This window comes from Schistocerca piceifrons, chromosome 2 (assembly GCF_021461385.2).
Source record: "Schistocerca piceifrons isolate TAMUIC-IGC-003096 chromosome 2, iqSchPice1.1, whole genome shotgun sequence".
Classification (NCBI taxonomy): Eukaryota; Metazoa; Arthropoda; class Insecta; order Orthoptera; family Acrididae; genus Schistocerca; species Schistocerca piceifrons.
Window position 1 is genome coordinate 35,737,435 of NC_060139.1, and position 21,350 is coordinate 35,758,784.

The 21,350-nt window shown below is 39.7% G+C and overlaps 1 protein-coding gene across 1 annotated transcript in view; it reads right to left on the bottom strand.

The window, feature by feature from the left end:
- The window catches only part of LOC124774002 (lethal(2) giant larvae protein homolog 1), a 354,779-nt gene that overhangs the window by 135,897 nt on the left and 197,532 nt on the right, over positions 1-21,350 (bottom strand). Inside the window, 2 exon segments of the mRNA XM_047249448.1 lie at positions 982-1,246; positions 15,753-15,905. Of these exon segments, the coding sequence (XP_047105404.1) occupies positions 982-1,246; positions 15,753-15,905 (418 nt within the window).

Genomic DNA, 21,350 nt, shown 5'->3' on the forward strand with positions numbered 1-21,350 from the left:
ATCATGTACTTGTAATAAGACATCTGCGTGGCCTGTTCCAACATTCACCTCGGGCTCAGACATATGCAATTGTACCAGTGTCTACACATCATATTCGAGTGTTGACAAATCAGTCCCAACTTGTGCACTGGAAGGCACAGTGACATTGAGGTTTCCAGGCTATATTGGCAGCACTAGAAGTGTCACAGCTTTCGTTACAGAGTGACACAGTGGGCAATGTCAGAGGGAAGACCGCCTCTACCTAAAACAGCTTCTAGCTGTTTCCGGACAATGGCAAGTTCACCCTGAGTCAGCACACAGGTAGTGCAGCACAGCAGACTAGCAATTCTGAAATTTCTTCATTTTTCTTGTGTCTTGTAATTCGTGATGGTTAATGTCTTATGGCAGGGTATCAACTGTTTGCTCTCAGGTAACGATCAAATTCTCTTGAGTGTTAGGTATACTATGAGCTTTGACGTGTGTTATTTAGCTATTTTTATTACCATTTAGAAGCTTCAATTTTGATGAAATTGCTTGTCTTTCTTTATAAGTAATGATGAAACAAATAAACAGAACATCAAGCTACTAAGCAAGTGGATGGTATGTTCATCTCCTTTCCTGGAAATGAAGGGCATATAGTGTTAGTAAAGGGAAACCTTACACCCATTACGAGTACCAAAATGAGCACGAGGAAGAGAATAAGCTTGTCTTTGAAAGGAAATACTAGTCTAATGTGTTTAGATCTGTAGACATGATACGGGCAGATATCTCAATGAAAATGTCGTAAGTGACAAAGTACTGTGGACAGAAAAGGCTGGGCCTAGCTACACTACTAACTTCAATTCACATAATCTCAGTAATTTGATAACAGACTAGCTGAGAGCAAAATTAAAAGGTGCATATATGTTATAAACCGCTATAACAGTCATAAGAAAACACGATAAAGATGACATGGCAGTTTTATGTAAATATTAAAGAGCATTACTGAGAAAGTACAATTACCGTTGGGATTCAGAGTACACTTCGTAAGAACACCCTTGTGGCGTATGTAATCAAAAAGTGCCAAGCCATGTGCAGTTCCAGCAGCCACAAGGCCCCAGTCTGCCTGCAATACAAGTGCTGTAACTGCCGCAGGAGGATGCAGTTGCAGCACAGAACAAGGTTGGAAACCTGGTGCCAGAGACAAGGCACCAGTACGGGCAGTCAACTGGTCGTGTCCTTTCCAGACAAATCCATCACGATCCAGCACAATATTGGTTGTCGTCACCTGTTTCAACAAAAAGTATCAATTGTTAAAAAATTAACTGGAACATTACATTATGACAATGAATGTGGTCACATATGTAATTATGATGATGTTCTCAATCTTTAGTAGATTATATTACTGATTATTAAAACAGAACACAAAGCAGAAAGATAATGCTAAGAGAGAGTGTGAGTGTGAGTGTGTGTGTGTGTGTGTGTGTGTGTGTGTGTGTGTGTGTGTGTGTGTGCCACCTTGCATCAAAATGCCTGAACAATGTATATGGGGGAACAGGAAAATCTTTTATTTCACAGCTGCATGTGAGTAATGAACTTCCTCATTTTAAAACAGCCACAATATACAATGAATATTCTGATAAGTAAAAGCCACAAAAGAAAAAATAACAAAAAATGCTACAACACATTTAGGAACATAGGACTGTTTCACTTCAATATGACAATATTATGAAAAGGAAAGTTGGCACTCACCATACAGCAGAAATGCTGAGACACTAGTACGCACAACAAAAAGACTATCACAAATAAAGCTTTTGGCCAGTAAGGCCTTCTTCAACAATATATGATGCTCCCTCTCCCACCTGCCCTCACACAAAAACGCAACTCACACATACGGCTACAGTCTCAGGCTACTGAACAGGTCGAAAGCTTTATTTGTGACAGTCTTTTTGTTGTGCCTATCTGCGACTCACTATATGGTGAGTGGCAACTTCCTTTTCATAATATTGTTACATTTCATCCTGGATTTTCCATGGTTCACTTCAATATGCCAGTTTTGTACATTTTGTTCGTGCATTAGCTGCAGACTAAAGTGAGCTTTTTCATTTTATGATTTTCTAGAGCAGGTAGCACTGCTCTCTTAAGTTTCCACTTTTTTTTTTTTTTTTTTTTTTTTTTGGATGCTGTGCATATAATGCATGCATTTATGAGGTCATGTTAGTTTAGACAGCTGAAAAGAAAATGTTGTGAGGCAGGAAAATGGGTGAGTGGATGACTGCAATTACTCTTTCAGTGCAAAGTGTAACAGCATACTTGGTATGTAACAGGTTTTATAAGTTATTGCGTATGTAAATCAACAGTTCAAGTAAAAGATGAACTGGCCACATGTGTGCTTTAAGATCATCAAACTAATGAACTAGACTAAAACCATATACTTTTTATTTCAAAAATACATTTTGGACAATGAATAATCTTAAAATCTGACTGCAAATGTTATTTTTTGTGTGGAGAAACAAAAAAATTCCAAAAATGAATGTGTTTGATTTCTAGACAATTCTAGAGAGGCATTATTGTAGATTGATAACTGATACAAAACTGAATTTACACCAAACAAAACCCCATCACAACTGCATATTGGGCAAAATTCCTAATAAAGCACTAATCGATTGTACTAATAAACCAAATATTTTTCTAGAAAAGTAACTTGAGTTTTGTACAGCCTTCAACATTACACAGTGAATTTAAATGCACAAAATGCCACATTCCACCAATGTTTGGAGTAGCAGTTAAATGTAAGTCACTGTGCAACTGTAACTGGCTGGATAAGTCAATTAGTACAATAACAGAACGTTAAACAGTGTACTGTTGACCATAAAAATAATGGACAAAGTGATCTAAATGTTCTGCATCATGGATTAACTTTCCACACAATATTATAAAGGCTGGGACAATGGTATAGCGTAGTGATACATCGACTAATGGGACACATTTTGAGACAACTGATGGCAAAGTTAAAATTCCAATATGTCTGTGTGCCTTTTATAGTGAAATAATATATCATGGAGGAATAAGTTAGCAGTGACTATAAACAAACAGCTTCATCATGTGAACTGATTTCAATATGGAGCATATATAAAAACTACAACATTGAAAACAGTAGTCACAAGTGCCTCTTACACACAGTGACGCTGGTAAACATTATGTCGTTCAATAAAGGTTACATTTTTTCTGCATTTTTGCTCACCAATGCTTCGACCAACAAGGAGATGGTACACTTTTTTACTGCATCTTCATACTTTCACTTTCAAGAGGAAAGCTACAGCAGCATAAAGATCATAACTAATGGAAGATGTATATGAGCCAACAGTGTGGAATAATGACTCACATTTCTCACAGCCCCAGAATGTCTTCGCCCAATGTCCAGATTATGATATCACTAATGAACCTGAACAAAAAAATGGGGTGATTCTGAAGGTTTCCTCTAGGTGGCCCATGAACAGATTGGCGTAGGAGATTGTCATGCAGGTTCCCATGGCTGTGTTGTGGATTTGTTTGTTGCTGTTTGTTCATCATCCTTCAAATAAGAAGTAGTTATGTGCGAGGATGTAATCGGTCAGACATGCAAGGAATTAGGCAATACCCAGCATCCATTGCAATGCCACTCAAGGAAAGAAAATGATTTGTGCTTAAATTCTGTTTATTTAAGTGGCTTTTGGTACATAATCTTTTTTGTCTGATATGTATGTAAATCAACCTAAAAGTTTTCCAACTCTTGAGCAAGCCACACACACAGAATATGAGAATCATGCATTTGCCATACTTCATTCACACATATGCAGCAATTGTCCCTGTGAATTTCTGATTATTGCAAATTTGAGTCACGCAAAAAAAAGCAAATGTTTGAATTCAAATGGCATAGCTGTGTATATATTAGGATGTGTGGCAACAGTACATCATCTCCTACACATTATCCGTTTAAAAGTGTTGCCTTCACGATAGTATTCATCATCTTTTTCACTAAAACGCTGGTACTTTTGCAACATCGTCATGGATTTTTGTTTCGGAGCAAAATTCTCAGTATGTCAATTTCCAATGTTCATGCTTCACTGGGGAAAAGTTACTCATCTAGCTCTGACACTCCTCAGATGCTGATGAGGAATTGAGGCACACCCCCTGGGTTTTACTTAAGTGTTATTGATGTGTTTACGTGTTGAGTTCCCACTGCCCTCTCACTGCTGCAGATGGGTTTGTGTGTGCTGCCATAGGTACACACGTGCTCTACATGCGTTGATAAGCAGAGCTTAATTTCCACACTGTTCTGCCACAGCTTTTCTGAGTTCTGTCTGCATAGTTTGAGTGAGTGTCTATGTTTGCTGCTGTTGTCCCTCGTGGACGGTTTTTTAATATGAACTTTGAGTTTTCTCTTCTTCTAGAGAAATGCCACATCATCACATTGGTTGCACATATAGAGAGAGATCATAGATATATTCACTAGGAGTGACAGTGAGTGTGAATTCTCTGATGATGGCAGCAGGGATGAGTCTTCAACGGAATCTCTAAGTAGTAGTTCCCAGCCCTGAATACCAACTGGTATAAAACACTAGTTTAATGCTTTTATGAGGTCAAGTAGCCAGACGTTTAGAAACTAAAGAATTAAAAGTTCTGCCGAAACACTTCGGAAAAAGAGTACGGCTTAGTGACACTTTTGATTGGAACAAAACTATTTCAAGCCATTAAACAAGTCAACTTCAGTGCACAAATATGTACTGCTTAAGTAGTCAAGCAGTAGTAATTATTACTATCATCGTCGTCATCGTCATCGTCGTCATCATTGTTATTATTACTTGTACGAGTATGAATGAATTAGTATCAACATGCGTGCACCATCAAGCCTTCAACAGCAGTCATTTTATAATGACCTCATATATCATGCTTTTCACAAAAATAATGGTATGTACATGCATTTACCATTATGTTTGTGGAATGTACGAAATTCAGCAGATTTGTAAATTTGCATACCTGAGTCATTTGAGTCATTGAGGATCCTAGTTTGAGATATCAGGATCACTAAGAACGTCTTTGTTTCTTTGTAACTAGTAAAATGTGGCTATAATCTCGGGAAAAACACACACAGCCCTCTTAGCACTAGCCATTTTACCTTCTGCTTCCCATTACATACCAGCTGCAGGCAGTCACCGACGTTTACCACGAGTCACGGCCCTGACGTGTTTAGTGAAATTAGATCTTCTTCCCACTGTAAAATATTCTGTTTCTCACAGATACCGCTAATAGCCTTACAACTCAAAATATATGGCAGTGGCACTTACCATTGTGTTCCCCCAAGCTGCTCATACATACATCACTTTTCAATGTTATGAAATTAGTGCAACATGATGGAAACAATTATATTCTGGTACTCTGTTTGGTCACAAAACTTGCCTAAGGATGTAAGGAATGACTGAATACTTTTTACAACACTCAGTGTGTTTATTCAAACAATTATGTTTGCTCACATTGTAGAAGAAGTATTGTGGCAAGAAACAGACTTGCTGTTTCAGATGATGCTATCTTGTACATTATCTAATTACACACCATACACAGTGTCAGTAAAACAAAAATTGTACATATTCATCTGCTTAGGATACACTAAAATTATTAGCATGTAACATATACAATTATATCAACATATCATGATTTTTTATCATTAAATTTGTCTATGGATGCACAAAGGATTTAAAATACAGAGTGATAACTAAAGTTCCTGAGGGGGGGGGGGGGGGGGGGGTGGGGGGGGGGAGATTGGAAATTTTACTACTAGATGGTTCAGTAAGCAGTAAAATATGCGAAATAAAAGATGTGGGTAAGTGCCTTGGGTTAAGTCTGATATGCTCAAAACGACTGTCTCAATGTAGGACTGTGTGCTGTTGGTAAAGCCTTTTTGCAAATTTGGTGATTGTGCGCTTGGAGCTCTGCACACTCAAAGGTATGGTAAAAGGCATCGGTCCAATGTCTGACAAGGGTTTGGAGAAAATTATTCCACAATTCATAAAGACAGGTCCTTTTGTTCTTCTGAAGTGTCATGGGGCAGAAGGGAAAAACAATTGATCTGACATCAGAGGAAGACGTAGCCACAACCTCGCAGGAGAGGTCAAGCAGTAGAGTGCAAACATGCCGTGCACGTGGAGTTGTTTGAGCTTTGCACACACCGAGCGAGGTGATGCAGTGGCTAGCACACTGGATTCGCATTCGGGAGGATGACGGTTCAATCCCGCGTCCGACCATCCTGATTTAGGCTTTCCATGATTTCCCTAAATCGCTCCAGCCAAATGCCGGGATAGTTCCTTTGAAAGGGCACGGCCGAGTTCCTTCCCTAATCCAATGAGACCGATGACCTCGCTGTCTGGTCTCCTCCCCCAAACAATCCAAACTTTGCACATCCCTATGAGCATGGTGCATAAAATTCTATGAAATATCCTGCATGCTATCCATACAAAATTACCCATGTTCAGGACTTCCATCATGATGACCTGCCGTTAACAAACACGTGCCCTAGAATTTCTTGCTTGCATGGAAGTGGTCACTGAAGGGCCATGGAACATTCTGTGGACAGATAGAGCCCATTTCCACCTCCAAGGACATGTCAATACACAGGATTGCAGGATACGGGCAACAGAACAACCACTTGTAAATCAACAAGTACCACTTCATTCTGCAAAGGTAACTGTGTGGTGTTGACTGATAGTATCGCTTATCATATGCCCCCCCCCCCCCCCTCCGTTTTTTTAAGGAGATGGGTCATGTGGGTCCTGTTTGTACCATCACTGGTAAATGCTTTGTCTTTTGGGCACCAAGATTGTTCAAACCCTTCAAATCTGGATAGACTACTTTGCCGAGAAATACTATTGCGAGATAACTTGGGCTCCCGATTTTCTCTTGTTCATGCCCCAACATCCTGATTATACTTTTAGTTCCTTCTGCTACCACTAGTTAGCACCAGAACCTGTTGTAGTCACTATTGTTCCTTCAGCTGCTACTAGTTGGCGTTTCGTGTGTTTTGCTTCGGTGTATTGCTACTGGGTGTTGCTCTTTAAGCCTTTAGGAGACTTGGGAGTTGAGGGATATTTTCCAACTAGATTATACTCACGTCAGTAGCATTTCTATTGTCATTGCAACAATTCTGCAACCTTTATTAGTGTTTTGGTGCAGTTGTTGCAGTATTACAGCTGTTTGGAGTCGTGTAAAATGAACAGTAATCATTCCAGTGGAGAAGAGCAGTGGGAAGACATCTCTGTTTCGGAATCTGGTGATGACTCTTCAACTTTTGTCAAATGAAGAATAATGTGAGGAAGACACAGATATAGATTGGTCTCAGGTCACACAGTAGCATGTTGTCAATCAAAAATACTGATTGTGCTCCTCCAAGATTTCCATTTTCTGCTAATCCTGGTTGTACGATTCCTTTTGCTGATGATGAACTTAGAATATTTGAATGCTTTTTTGATCTGGATTTGCTGGAAATGATAAAGGTGGAACTGCTAAATATATCCGCCAATGTGTTTCAACCATTGCCTGTAAAATTTTGTTCCCATCATGTGAAGAGCTTCAAATTTTATGTGCTCTAATTATTTTACAAAGTGTTTTACAGAAACCTGAATTGCAAATCTACTGGTCATGGCAGGTAAGCATATCAACTCCATTTTTCAAGGGTGTAATGTCCTACAAGAGATTTAGCCAAATAAAAAAGTATCTTCATTTTTCTGACAATGAAGTATATGATGCCGCAAATCACCCAAATCCTAAGTTGAACAAAATTTGGCCAATTTATGAGCACCTTGAAAATAAATTTAAAAGTTCTTATGTTCCTGAACGGGACATTGTGGTGGATGAAAGTTTACTTCTGTACAAGGGCAGATTGGGTTGGGTACAGAATATCCCACTGAAAAGGGCGAGATTTGGAATAAAATTCTACAGGCTGTGTGAATCGGCTAGTGCTCAATAGGCAGCAATCATTGCGCAATGCATTCTGAATGTGACCTCTGCAACTCTCCAGTCTCTCAATTTCAACTTGCGGCAGAAAAGGTTTGACAGCGTGCTGAACATGTCTTGTGCCACGACCGTGACAATTAGAAAGTGATTTCATTGCCGTTTTCCCCTCAGAACAATTAAAACCAGATTTTTTTCTCTCTCTCTGATATGGTATGACCTTGCCATGGTGGATGGGTTTACTAGGTAACAGTGCCACAACTGCTGACTGTCAAATTTGTGCGGTCACGCAGACTGAACAACAGGGTTTTGTTTAATACGCAATTCACATCACAGCCGTCATATTGTGATTCATCTGTCACTTTAGCCAAACATATTTACATTATGACACTTATAGTGGCATCTAATGGGAAAAATTTTCATTATTTTTTTTATTTCCACCATATTCCCACCTGTTCGATAATATCCCATTCAAATTTGATGACATCCTGATCAGTGCTGGTTTTTAATTTTTTTAAACAGCTTTCTGAAACTGGAACTTTAAATTATAATTGCCCTGTTGCACAAATAATTTAAAAGTTTGAAGATTCAGAGAGCTTCATCTCTCCAGTACTGGAAACAGATGGACCTGATTCTTCATATGCGTCAACATCTACTCCACACTAAGTAAATACGCACCACAAACACAATATCAGTTAATAAAAAAATCATGCAGATTCATCTCTCTATGACTTGATAAAATTATTCTGACAAGATTTTGTTTAGAAAAAAAAAAAATTGATATACTGCCTCGAAAATGACCTTGGAACAATTTGTTTTATTGGTGTACTTTAAGCTATTCAGATACATCTTAAGTGAATTATTTACTGTGGTAGCATACAGCAAGAGCACAAGATGAGCTGGAGGGAGTGGATGTGAGGATTGTAAAGCATTTGCCTCACTAGCTATGTCTAAAATATTCAACACAGGGCCAGGAGGCTGGCATACATAATTCAGCAGGAAGGAAATGATCATGACAGAAGGGTTCTGGCATAGGTAGACAGTCTGGGTGATAATGATACAGCACTTGGCACAGTCTGTGTCACGCACATCTGTAGCAGTAAAGGGTTCAAACGTGTGGCGGCATGACTGGCAAATCAAGTGAATTCAAGAATCCAGCTGGGTAATTCCCAAGTGTCTTGATCCATTACATGACCAATGGACTGATACGTTATCACTTAGCCTGACATTTCATTCTGAATGCTGAAACTGATGGTATCAGCATTACTGTTTTTGGTTGCTAATGCACTGAGTCACTGATGATTTTTGTAATTATGTGCAGTATTTGGAAAAGCTTTGAGAATCATTTCGTCTGTTGTTTCTGTGATTTTACAGAAGTGTTTTGCCAATATGATACATTGTGTGGATTCATCAACACCCATTTTCTTCATTCCCAATGTCTAACCACTGTTTTGCAAAATGTTCAGCGGATGCATCGTGTTTTATTTGTACATGCATATTTGTCTTTAAAGTCAATTTCTGTACATGTTGCCACAAAACTGATCATTTGAGACATCAAAGATCAGCAGCAGCTGCTGTTAACGCCATACAGCTGGTAGAGTTCATCGAAAATAATCAGGCAATAAAATGAGTGCACCACCAAAGAGCTGCTCATTTTCTCTCAAATCCTTAAACGTATGATGAAGTGCTTCCAATACTTTTTTGTGCACCATAGTCCATTTGTCCAATATAATGAGCTCACAATTGGATAACTTTACCCACTTCAGAATTTTTTTTGTTATTGCATGTTTGTGTCTCAGTGATCTGCATATTCAACTGCAATTTCAGTTCTGAATGTGGTGTTTGGCTACCAGCCAAAAGAGTTGCCACAGTTCTACACGACGTGATGGTCAGTGCAACAACTGTTCATGATTTTACTGTTGCCAAAATGGCTGAAATCGGAAAAGTTTTCCCTGTGCCTCCAGGTGCATCTAGGAAATATATTCCACTGCTTTGGCTAGAAATTGCATGTGTAATTATGTCATGTGATGTGTGTTGTCCTGGAAGCAATTTTGGAAGATTAGTTTGAAGGAATGTACCCAATTTGTTGACATCAAAATGTATTTTTCACTGTACATCACAATTAAAAATGTTCCTTGCAGATCATATAGGCACAGCCATTCTCAACAATACTAGTGCTCTGTTAGTGACCGCCAAACATATGTCTTCGGTCGAAACCAATGCCTCATTATACATGTATGGTGTGAACTGAATGTCCAAATTTTGATCTAAAGCATGCAAACAATGTAAGATGTATCTTTCCCCAAAGATATTTTTGACTGGATGGGATGTACATTGTCATTACCATTGCAAATAACATACATATTTGCTGTCTTGAGAAGTATTTGATACTTCAGTCAGTGCAGTGTCCCAATGTGCGTCTCCTGAAGATTTAATTCTTGGCGAGCTCTATGATAAGTGACACATGCTTGACAGTTTACAGTTCAAAATTTTTTGAGGTAGACTGGTCCACATAAGATGGTTAAGAGTAATTGGAAGCAAAACCAATACACATTGTTTGGGTGAATAGTGCACAGACAGCCTGACATGTTGGTCAAATTTAAATGGGATGTCCTGCAAATGCCTTACATTGTTTGCAGTGTTGAAGCTTTTTTACTGATGCATACAGTATTATGAAATTCCAGAAAACAGCAGCATCTTAGCAATCATCATCCTCGCACAATGAGAAAAATGCAGTTAACTTTGTTGATGGTGGTGACAATGCTCTTACACAAACATTTTCTGATGAGAAGTATGTACACTGTCCATTTTCAACGTGCACTGCCGAATGGACGACCGTGGGATTTTATTCATTGATTGGAAATGTTAAAATGTGCTATACTGCTTCACTGATACTAATGTAACGTCCCAGTTGATACTGGCTGATTTCACAGATAGATGCTGATGCATTTCCTACTTCAAAAACTGCCATATCATTTCCTTCACTGGCATATTTGTAATTACAATGAATTGCAGTACTTGACATTTATGACTGCTTTGTACAGTTTTGAACAACATTGAATACAGTACAATGCAATGATTATAACACCACTGTTATGTACTTTTAATGCGACGGATTTCCTGCCATCTTGATTTGATCACTAACAGAATGGGTATTCATCATAGACTCAGCAAGTTAGTCTCTTGGGTTTCATTTCATGAATTTCTCACCAGACACACAGAGTGAATTATTGTTGAATAAACCACATGGACCATAAATCATGTTTCTGCTGACAACTTCAAATACGGCTGAATTACTGTCAGCATCGGATATTTCTACCAAGATGACACGATCATTTTGCCATCGTGTAACTTTTTGATTGACAATATAAACTATGTAACTTCGTTTGAACACAAACAGAAGTATGATGATCTCATGGTTCATGATGATGGTCCACTTAACAATGCTATTTTTTATTTCATCCAAGAAGGATTTGTGTTCAATGTAATAAAGAATGTGGGAAGCCATCAGAACGAATATGCCATTGCCTCTTGTTCATATTCATGCATGTGCCATGAACTCCCCGTAAATGTGGCTTGTAGTATGATTATTTTTTCCTAATTCAATGGGATTTAACAATTTCATTGTGTACATGCATGTAATCTGCAAGGAAGCAGCCAGTCTGGGGATATTTGGGATTTTTTGCCACCGAGTCTTTCACGTATTCTCCTGCTATGACTTCATTAGTACCTACATGCCAGCCCAACCTGTTCTTCAGGACACAGGCAGTTCATTCCAATAAAGGCTGCCGAAGACAGCACCATGCCATCCTATCCAGTGTCTCTGCTGAATAAACTGGCATATCTACATCAACAAGTTAACCAACACCAAATGTGGGAGGTGAGTCACGTGTCTGGGTGCTGGAATGTCTGCGAGGACAGAGCACAGTTGCAGACACACACTCTTAACTCCAGACCTTAGCCAGGCTGGATGACTTCTGTCATCCACCCCTGCCGCTATTCACCAGGACTAACCACCAGGCAGACAAACAGCCGCCTCAAGTTTCCTATTGTATTCATTTCTTTGTTCAAAGGAAGTCGAGCTCTACCACCACCCCCAGGGAGCCCTTCCGTATTCCACCATTGAGAATATATCCCAAGTTTTCTTTAATTAACTCTTTTACTGATGCCTTCCTTCCAATACTCATCCATCTCGCTCCACTATCTGAGTACTACTCAGAATGCATCTTGGTTTAATTTAATCAACTGTAGAGGAGACATTTGGTTCCAATTTTCACACAAATATTGACACTACAATGGAACAATTGTTGCCATTTCATGATAGGATTTTCAGCATTTGCACCAATCATCAATCAATATGAATTGTAAGTAATGGTGCCAACTTTCTTATTCACTTCCTCATCTGTTTGTATTTCTGAATTTAATGTTGAATCCTCACTCTGAAAAAATAAAATTAGATAATGCAAACCTTCGTACAAGCAATAGGTTTCTAGGACTTGCTGAACATCATCATTTCTGCAGTGAAGATTTATATCATACGAGTTGAATTCTTAACCAATTACAAAATGATTACCACTTTAACAATTATTGTTTCACTGTATTGCTTTCATGTTGGCCGAGAGCTGTTCCCTCTGGTGTAACTACAACTTTGCAGTCACCAGCTGGAACTTGTTTGTTGAAGGGCAGTTCTGAACCATGTAATTAATTCAGAATGTCGATTGAATAAAGTCTGTAATGCAGCAACAATTTCTCATTTAGTGTCTGAAGCGAGTTGACAATGCTGATCGCTTCATTCATAAACAGTTCTCACGGCATAAATTTGAAGCAACTTGCGATATGGTTCGGCAGTGGTAGTGGTGATCCTGCACAACTATAAAATTTGCTTCTGCCCTTTGGATCATGTAATCTCATGCAGTGAATGATGTAATCTGGAAACGAATTATCTTTGTGTATGTTTGCCAACAAATGTTTCCATTGGCTCATATCACCTCAACTAAAGTTAATAAAGGTCAGGGCGGCGAATTTACTACTGGCAATTTTAATTTTCCACTCACCCAGTACATCCTTAGGCAATATGAGGGCACTGGCAATATACACAAAATTTATTCATTTTTCCAATAATCACACTTGAAGGAAGACTATAATCATAATTAGCATCATAATGGAATACTGTGTTTATCTGTATAGAGAAGTGCACATAACTTAGGGTGTGTCCCATTGAGAATTTCAGGCCTCATTGACCAACATCTCCAACCAATTGCCCATAATCCAGCCTCCTATGTCAAAGGTACCACCACTTCCTTCACTGACTCTCCACCGTCCCAATCCCTTTACTCCTGGATCCATACTTGTCACTGCTCATGCCACTACCCTATACAAAGCCAATCCCTCATGCCCATTGTCTTGCCACTATTGAACACTATCTTCCCCAGTGTCCTTCAGACTCCAAACTCTAAACACACTACCTAATTTGTCATACACCTTACTAACTTTATCCCAACTAATAATTACTTATCCTTTGAATGGAAAGTATACAAACAAATCTGCAGCACAGCCATGGGCACCTGCATGGCACCCTCCTATGCCACCCTGGCTACATGCCCTGTAGAGACCTTCCTATCCTCCCAAAATGTTAAACACCTAGTCCAGTTCACGTTTATTGGTGATATTTTCATGATTTGGACTCAGTACCAAGACACCATTTCCTCATTCCTTCACAAGCTCAATGTCTATCTCCCATATGCTTTTTATCCTTCTCAACCCAATGTGCCACCTTCCTGGATGTTGATCTCCTCCTATCCGACAGCTCACAGTTCCAACAATACCTCTGTCTACATTAAACGCACCAACCACAAACAGTACCTGCATTTTGACAGCTGTCAGCCCTTCCATACAGACTGACCACCCAGAGACAGCGTACCTGCAATGACAAGAACTCCCTTGCCCAGTATGCTGAAGGTCTCAACACGGTCTTCACAGACAGACAGTAAACCCCCCCCCCCCCCCCCCCCCGACCTAATCCACACAAAGATTTCTCATACCATTTTCCATGACGCCCAAAATCCTCCCACCATCCCCATGAGCTAGGAATGCCCCCTTTGTCAGCAAAAACCACCTCGATTGGAACAACTGAACCGCATCCTTTGTCAGGGCTTTGATTGTCTATCATCATGCCCTGAAATGAGGGACATCCTACCCAAGATCCTTCCTCAAAGTGGTGGTCTGTCACCCACAACATCCTAGTCCATACCTATGACACTCCCAATCCTATCCCCCTTACCACAGAGATCATACTCCTGTGGAAGACCCAGATGCAAGACCTGCTCAATCCACCCACCCAGTAATTCATATTCCAGTCCTAGGTAGAAATGCTCTGCTGCTGTAATTGCACAGCTTTTTACATTGATACTACCATCAACCAGTTGTCCACCAGAATAAACAGCCATTGTCAGTCTGAGGCCAAGAACAAAATATAGACCATTCTACAACACAACATGCTAGATTTCAATGGCTGCTATATGATGTATGCCATCTGGATCCTCCCCTCCACTAGCAGGTCCTCTGAACTGCGCAGATGCAAGTTATCCTTGCAACACATTCTCCATTCTCAAAATTATCTCAGCCCCTATGTATAGTAACCTACCATCCCCACTCCCTCCACCCAATAGTTTCTGCCCCTTCTTTCCTATCACCTCCTCTCTATTCACAGCCCCTCACCCTTATTGTGTGCCACCCTCTGCCAATGCACCCATTTGTCTCCCCCCCCCCCCCTGCCCCCCAATTGCCCTATGCCCTGTTGCTGCTCTCCTTTCCCACGCCCTTCTGCCCCCCCCCCCCTACCTCCACCCCATCTCCCTGCCCCATAGCCTCCCAGTGCTGAACCTGGAGGCAGTCACATCACACCTCCATCTAGTTCCTGCAGGGTCTGCCAAACAGTGTTCTTCCCTCCTCCCACCTGTACGCCATTATCTCTTCACCGCCTCCTACACATTGCTGCTTTAGTTCAATGTGTCAGTTGCACTCCAGTCCGAGCTGCCAGAGATGGCAATCATGTGTGTGAGGAGTGCTTGCTTGCTTCTGTGAATGAATGTGTGCATTGTCTGCTTTCTGAAGAGGGCTTTGGCTGAAAGCTGAATGTGTAAAAGTCTCTTCACTGTGGAATACATTTATAAGGGCCCATTCCCCCTCACCCCCCTACCTAATTAAGATAGGCTCCATGGAAAGAAAAAAACTTGGGGGATTTTCAAGATAATTCATGGGATTTCAGCGTAACAGCCCAGAGAACTGAGGTAAGTTTAATAATCCTGCCACAAAAATTTGTATTTTACACAGTATTCGATGTTTAAATATATATTACCCCTGCAGTTTTTTTCAGACTTCCTTTTGAGAAATATTTATAAACCCTTATTGTTTAAAGTGAGTATGTAATGTGCCCAGGGACATTCATTTTCAGTGTACAACTGAATTTCTCATGAGTTTTATTGATAAATGGTAGCAAATGTATGGTTTTATCGGTTGGATGGTTTTTGACTGATCCACAACGCAAAGAATTTATCAATGGCAACTGACAGTTCTTACACTCCCCAAGATAAACTACCACTTACAGTTGCTTCTATGATAAATGATTTTCTGTTCATTTTCTAACAAAATTTCAACAGGGTAGGACAATTTCTTAGTGACATGCATGCTTCTGTTGACCATATAATATTCACATCCAATAAATGAAAAAAATTATTATTCTTTTAGACAAAATAAGATCGGTCGCTCACAGTGTCACAAGGAATCTATTTTCAACATCACAGGATACTTACATTGACTTCTGTTTCCAATGTATCAGATCCTATTTTTGCTACAATTACAGCTCCTGCCGTTCCCGCCACAGCAAGGGTGCCAGAAAATGGACACAGTGCTACCTTCTTCACAGCCAAGCGAGGATCATCCGAGTAGGGATCAAATGTTCCAACCTGAAAAATAATTGAGAATCCTGCCTCAGTGGAAACTGGATCAGAACTAATTTATGGTTGTGAAATAATGGAATTTTTCTAGACAAGTAACATGTAATTTTTAGTATGAAGGAAACTGGGAGATGTACGAGACTGATTCAATTTTTCCCCATGTAAACAAAAATAAATTACCAACCAAGTATTAGCGTTGGGAACCAAGGGCTACATCACTTATAAGAGCCATAGTAATGTAAATAGTAATGAGAGAAAGATGATGATATCTAAACAGAGATCTGACATTCACAGTTCAAAAACTGATATACTCGTACAGAACTGGTCATAAAATTGGAACACTTGGAAGGTAAGTAAATATAGAAATTTTAATTACAGTGCATATACATTATATGGAGAAGAATGTATGATTAAATTTGTAGGTGAGCTGGGCATCAAATCAACACGAGGTTAAATGACAGATACAGGTATGCCATTTAATGCTGCCACAATTCATCAATCACAGTTGCTGGTAAGTGGTGACATGCCAGTCTCTCAACAACCCACTAGTTTTCAACGAATGAGTGATCTAGAGAACTTGCTGGCTATGGCAAGACTGACACCTTCTGCATCCAGCACAGGCAATATGCGGTCTTGCATTATGCTGCTGTAAGATAATACCAAAAAGACAAAATATAGGGCACAGCTACTGGCCTTCATACATGAGAAATGTAAATATCTGCTGTCCACATTTCCCGCTACATGAACCAGAGGTGATTCCATTGTGCATCCAATGGCACCCCACACACTAATGCCAGATGCTGGGTTCATATGACTGACTGACTGACAATGATGAACACCATCTCGCAAGGTTCCTTCTCCTTAGAGCATTCATTCACATGTGTTGATAAGCTCATCATGATGCAGTACACACAATGGAGACTCATCTGAAAAGATGACAGAGTGCCTCTCCTGTGTACAGTGCTGTTGTTGGAAGCGCTACTATCAGCATGCCTCTCCGCTGGCCTGCTGGCATGTCACACGAAGCTACAACAATGGTCATCAGTAATAGTATGCTTCAGGATGTTCAGCAGAGTAATTTTTTTCCATTTTATGTACAATATTTCAGTGATCTACCCAACTGTTTTGGTCAGGTGCTGTGAGTTGTGCTACTAAGCTTACTCGCTGTATGTGCTTCAACCTTTGTTGGTCTTTCACTGCTATTTATAGCAGAGTTCCACTCCGATGCCGACTACACCCTTTTGTTTTTCAAAGCCCGCACTGCTGTTCCATTAAGTGTACATTCACTTAGTGTTTCTCAGCTCTTGTAGATATGACAGCAGGTGAGATCTTTATAAGCCGACTACTGGACCCTGTGACTTAAATTGAAATCTTTGTCCCAGTTTACCAGTTTCTGTGACATCTTTACTTTGATAAACTACTTAATTACACTGTCCCAGAAACTTGGCATTCACACCACAGTATTGGCCTCAATTTTCATTTCATGTTATGTTCAGGACAGCACGGCGACAGCTGTTTTCCCGATTGTTTTAATTGGATGTGTTGCTGATTTCCTTGCGTATCTCCTCGACGATTCAGATAATCTGCCCCACATAAGACAGGCCACACTCACATGTAATTCAGTACACAATTGGCTTTTGGAAATCCAGATAATCTTAACATTATGAAGAATATGCTTTTATCTTTGTTGGCAGGACTGAAATGCAATGGATGCTATGTATCCTCACAAGCCTACTGATCTTTATGGATATTGGCCACGATAGTATTACTGGCAACGAACACGTTGTTAGGTTAGCCAGGACAGGGGAAACCACTTGATTTTTTACATCGGAACCTGTCATAACTACCACCAAGGTGTTGACAAAATCTAAACTAAGTGGCAGGATCGGAGGCAGCACACAGAACTATTGGCTAAGACCCAACAACAGAAACATAGTATGTTAACTACTCCAGAATCATATTTAAATAGAAGTTCTGCAATCCTGGTCTTGAACAGGAGGTAGATGGAATTTCTGGCAGATTTAATGACCAGCTATCTAAATGACAGGAAGTGCACAATGGCTAAGCAGGGATGGCTAGAGGAGAAATGTAAGGATGTAGAGGCTTATCTCACTAGGGGTGGGATAGATACTACCTACAGGAAAATTAAAGAGACCTTTGGAGAAAAGAGAACCACTTGTATGAATATCAAGAGCTCAGATGGAAACCCAGTTCTAAGCAAAGAAGGGAAAGCAGAAAGGTGGAAGGAGTATATAGAGGGTCTATACAAGGGCGATGTACTTCAGGACAATATTATGGAAAGGGAAGAGGATGTAGATAAAGATGAAATGGGAGATATAATACTGCGTGAAGAGTTTGACAGAGCACTGAAAGATCTGAGTCGAAACAAGGCCCTGGGAGTAGACAACATTCCATTAGAACTACTGACAGCCTTGGGAGAGCCAGTCCTGACAGAACTCTACCATCTGGTGAGCAAGACGTATGAGACAGGAAAAATACCCTCAGACTTCAAGAAGAATATAATAATTCCAATCCCAAAGAAAGCAGGTGCTGACAGATGTGAAAATTACCGAACTATCAGTTTTTTAAGTCACAGCTGCAAAATACTAACACGAATTATTTACAGACGAATGGAAAAACTGGTAGAAGCCGACCTCGGCGGAGATCAGTTTGGATTCCGCAGAAATATTGGAACACGTGAGGCAATACTGACCCTATGACTTATCTTAGAAAATAGATTAAGGAAAGGAAAACCTACATTTCTAGCATTTGTAGACTTAGAAGAAGCTTTTGACAATGTTGACTGGAATACTCTCTTTCAAATTCTAAAAGAGGCAGGGGTAAAACACAGGGAGCGAAAGGCTATTTACAATTTGTACAGAAACCAGATGGCAGTTATAAGAGTCGAGGGACATGAAAAGGAAGCAGTGGTTGGGAAGGGAGTGAGACAGCATTGTAGCCTCTCCCCAATGTTATTCAATCTGTATATTGAGCAAACAGTAAAGGAAACAAAAGAAAAATTCGGATTAGGTATTGAAATCCATGGAGAAGAAATAAAAACATTGAGGTTCGCCAATGACATTGTAATTCTGTCAGAGACAGCAAAGGACTTGAGGACTTGGAAGAGCTGTTGAACGGAATGGACAGTGTCTTGAAAGGAGGATATAAGATGAACATCAACAAAAGGAAAACGAGGATAATGGAATGTAGTCGAATTAAGTCGGGTGATGCTGAGGGAATTAGATTAGGAAATGAGACACTTAAAGTAGTAATAGAGTTTTGCTATTTAGGGAGCAAAATAACTGATGATGGTCGAAGTAGAGGGGATATAAAATGTAGACTGGCAATGGCAAGGGAAGCGTTTCTGAAGAAGAGAAATTTGTTAACATCGAGTATAGGTTTAAGTGTCAGGAAGTTGTTTCTGAAAGTATTTGTATGGAGTGTAGCCATGTATGGAAGTGAAACATGGAGGATAAATAGTTTGGACAAGAAGAGAATAGAAGCTTTTGATTGCAGTGCTACAGAAGAATGCTGAAGATTAGATGGGTAGATCACATAACCAATGAGGAGGTATTGAATAGAATTGGGGAGAAGAGGAGTTTGTGGCACAACTTGACAAGAAGAAGGGACCGGTTGGTAGGACATGTTCTGAGGCATCTAGGGATCACAAATTTAGCATTGGAGGGCAGCGTGGAGGGTAAAAATCATAGAAGGAGACCAAGAGATGAATACACTAAGCAGATTCAGAAGGATGTAAGTTGCAGTAAGTACTGGGAGATGAAGATGCTTGCACAGGATAGAGTAGCATGGAGAGCTGCATCAAACCAGTCTCAGGACTGAAGAAGACAACAACAACAACAACAACAATCTAAACATGATGGAAATGGGGTAAGGATTACCTACGTGTAGACTGTGGTGGCATGGATGGAACCTCATCACATTTAATTTTCCACTGTGAAGCACTGGAGGACAAAATATATGAAATATTTGGGTGATTAATTCCTGAAGCAGTTTTGTCTAACAAATACTGCAAAATAAACTTAGTTTCGATGTAGGCAGTGAGGCTGACCCCACTGTTGTTTTGTCTTCCTGATTAAATCAAACCAAACAAAATCAAATCAATTGGGCAAGGATAATGTAGATAAGCAATTCCTGGATTCTTTTTGTCTGTCGTAACCTTTTTCTCTGGCATTCTTGACTGACTGCATTGACTACTCAGTTTGATGATCTGAGTATACATTCCCTTGGAACACTATTCATAGGTGCTGCAATTCTTTGGTGAGGCTCTCCTTATCTGAAAGTGTTTGAAACAAAGGCATTACAATCTGCCAAGTTCAAAGTGTTCTACTTATGGGCTCGTCATCATAGGCAATAACAGTCTACCCATTGTCACGTCGTGTGTTTGTTCATAATATTTTCTGACAAACAGGAAATAAGCTGATGTGAGAACAAGCATAAAATTTCAGTAAATGAGTAGCAGTGCCACCAAAACTACACAGCCTTTGTAAAGTACACAAAGAAGGGATTCTTCTAAGACTCATTGTTAGGAAGACAAGCACACCTATGCACCGACGACTAAAATACCTGAAATGTATTCTCAGCTAATATGTGGGAAAGTCTGGACACCAAATTTACAACTTTGCTCCATTTGTAAATGGTCTCAGTCAATTGTGGCTCGAAGGTATAGGCATAATGGACAGTTTCAATTTTATTTCCTCCTTTATCAGAGACCCATTTTCTGAGTCCACTTAACTTATCATGGAAAAATTTGAAAATTGTTTCAATGAGCTTTCCATGTAGGTTCTTGTGTCGGTTGATTTCCTGTTCAAAGGAACATACTATTAATGAACCAATGACAGAAATTTGCAGTCTTATCAGCTGTCATGAGACACTAGAATCTGCCAAGTTTGAAAGCTTTCACACAAGGAGAGCCAAGTCGAGAAATTACAACTCTACAAATAATATTCCAAGGAATGGGTAGTCAGCTTGTCAAATTGAGTGGCTGTTGCAGTCAAAATAAAGAATGGTTTTACTTTGGTGTGGAGCCACAGTTATATAAAACTTTTTGGAAAGAAATAGCCACCATTTGACTGTACAACAGGTTTTATTCCATGGTCTAGATTTTGGCCTTAGGCCATTATCAAGTGTTACAAGTATTAAAAATCATTAGACTTGAGTAGAGCACAAGTAATGGTCAAAATATGTATCTTTGGTTACATAAGCCAATTTTCTCAAAGTTAAATGTGAGAACATTACAAAAATGTTCTCACTTAAATAAAAATGAGAGAGAGAGAGAGAGAGAGAGAGAGAGAGAGAGAGAGAGAGAGAGAGAGAGAGACAGAGAGAGAGAGACAGAGAGAGACCCATAAAAACAAGAGCACAGATAGGTCATTAAAAGATCAGTCAAGACAAGGTAATGAAACTGAGAAATGGAAAAGAATAAAGAGAATACAC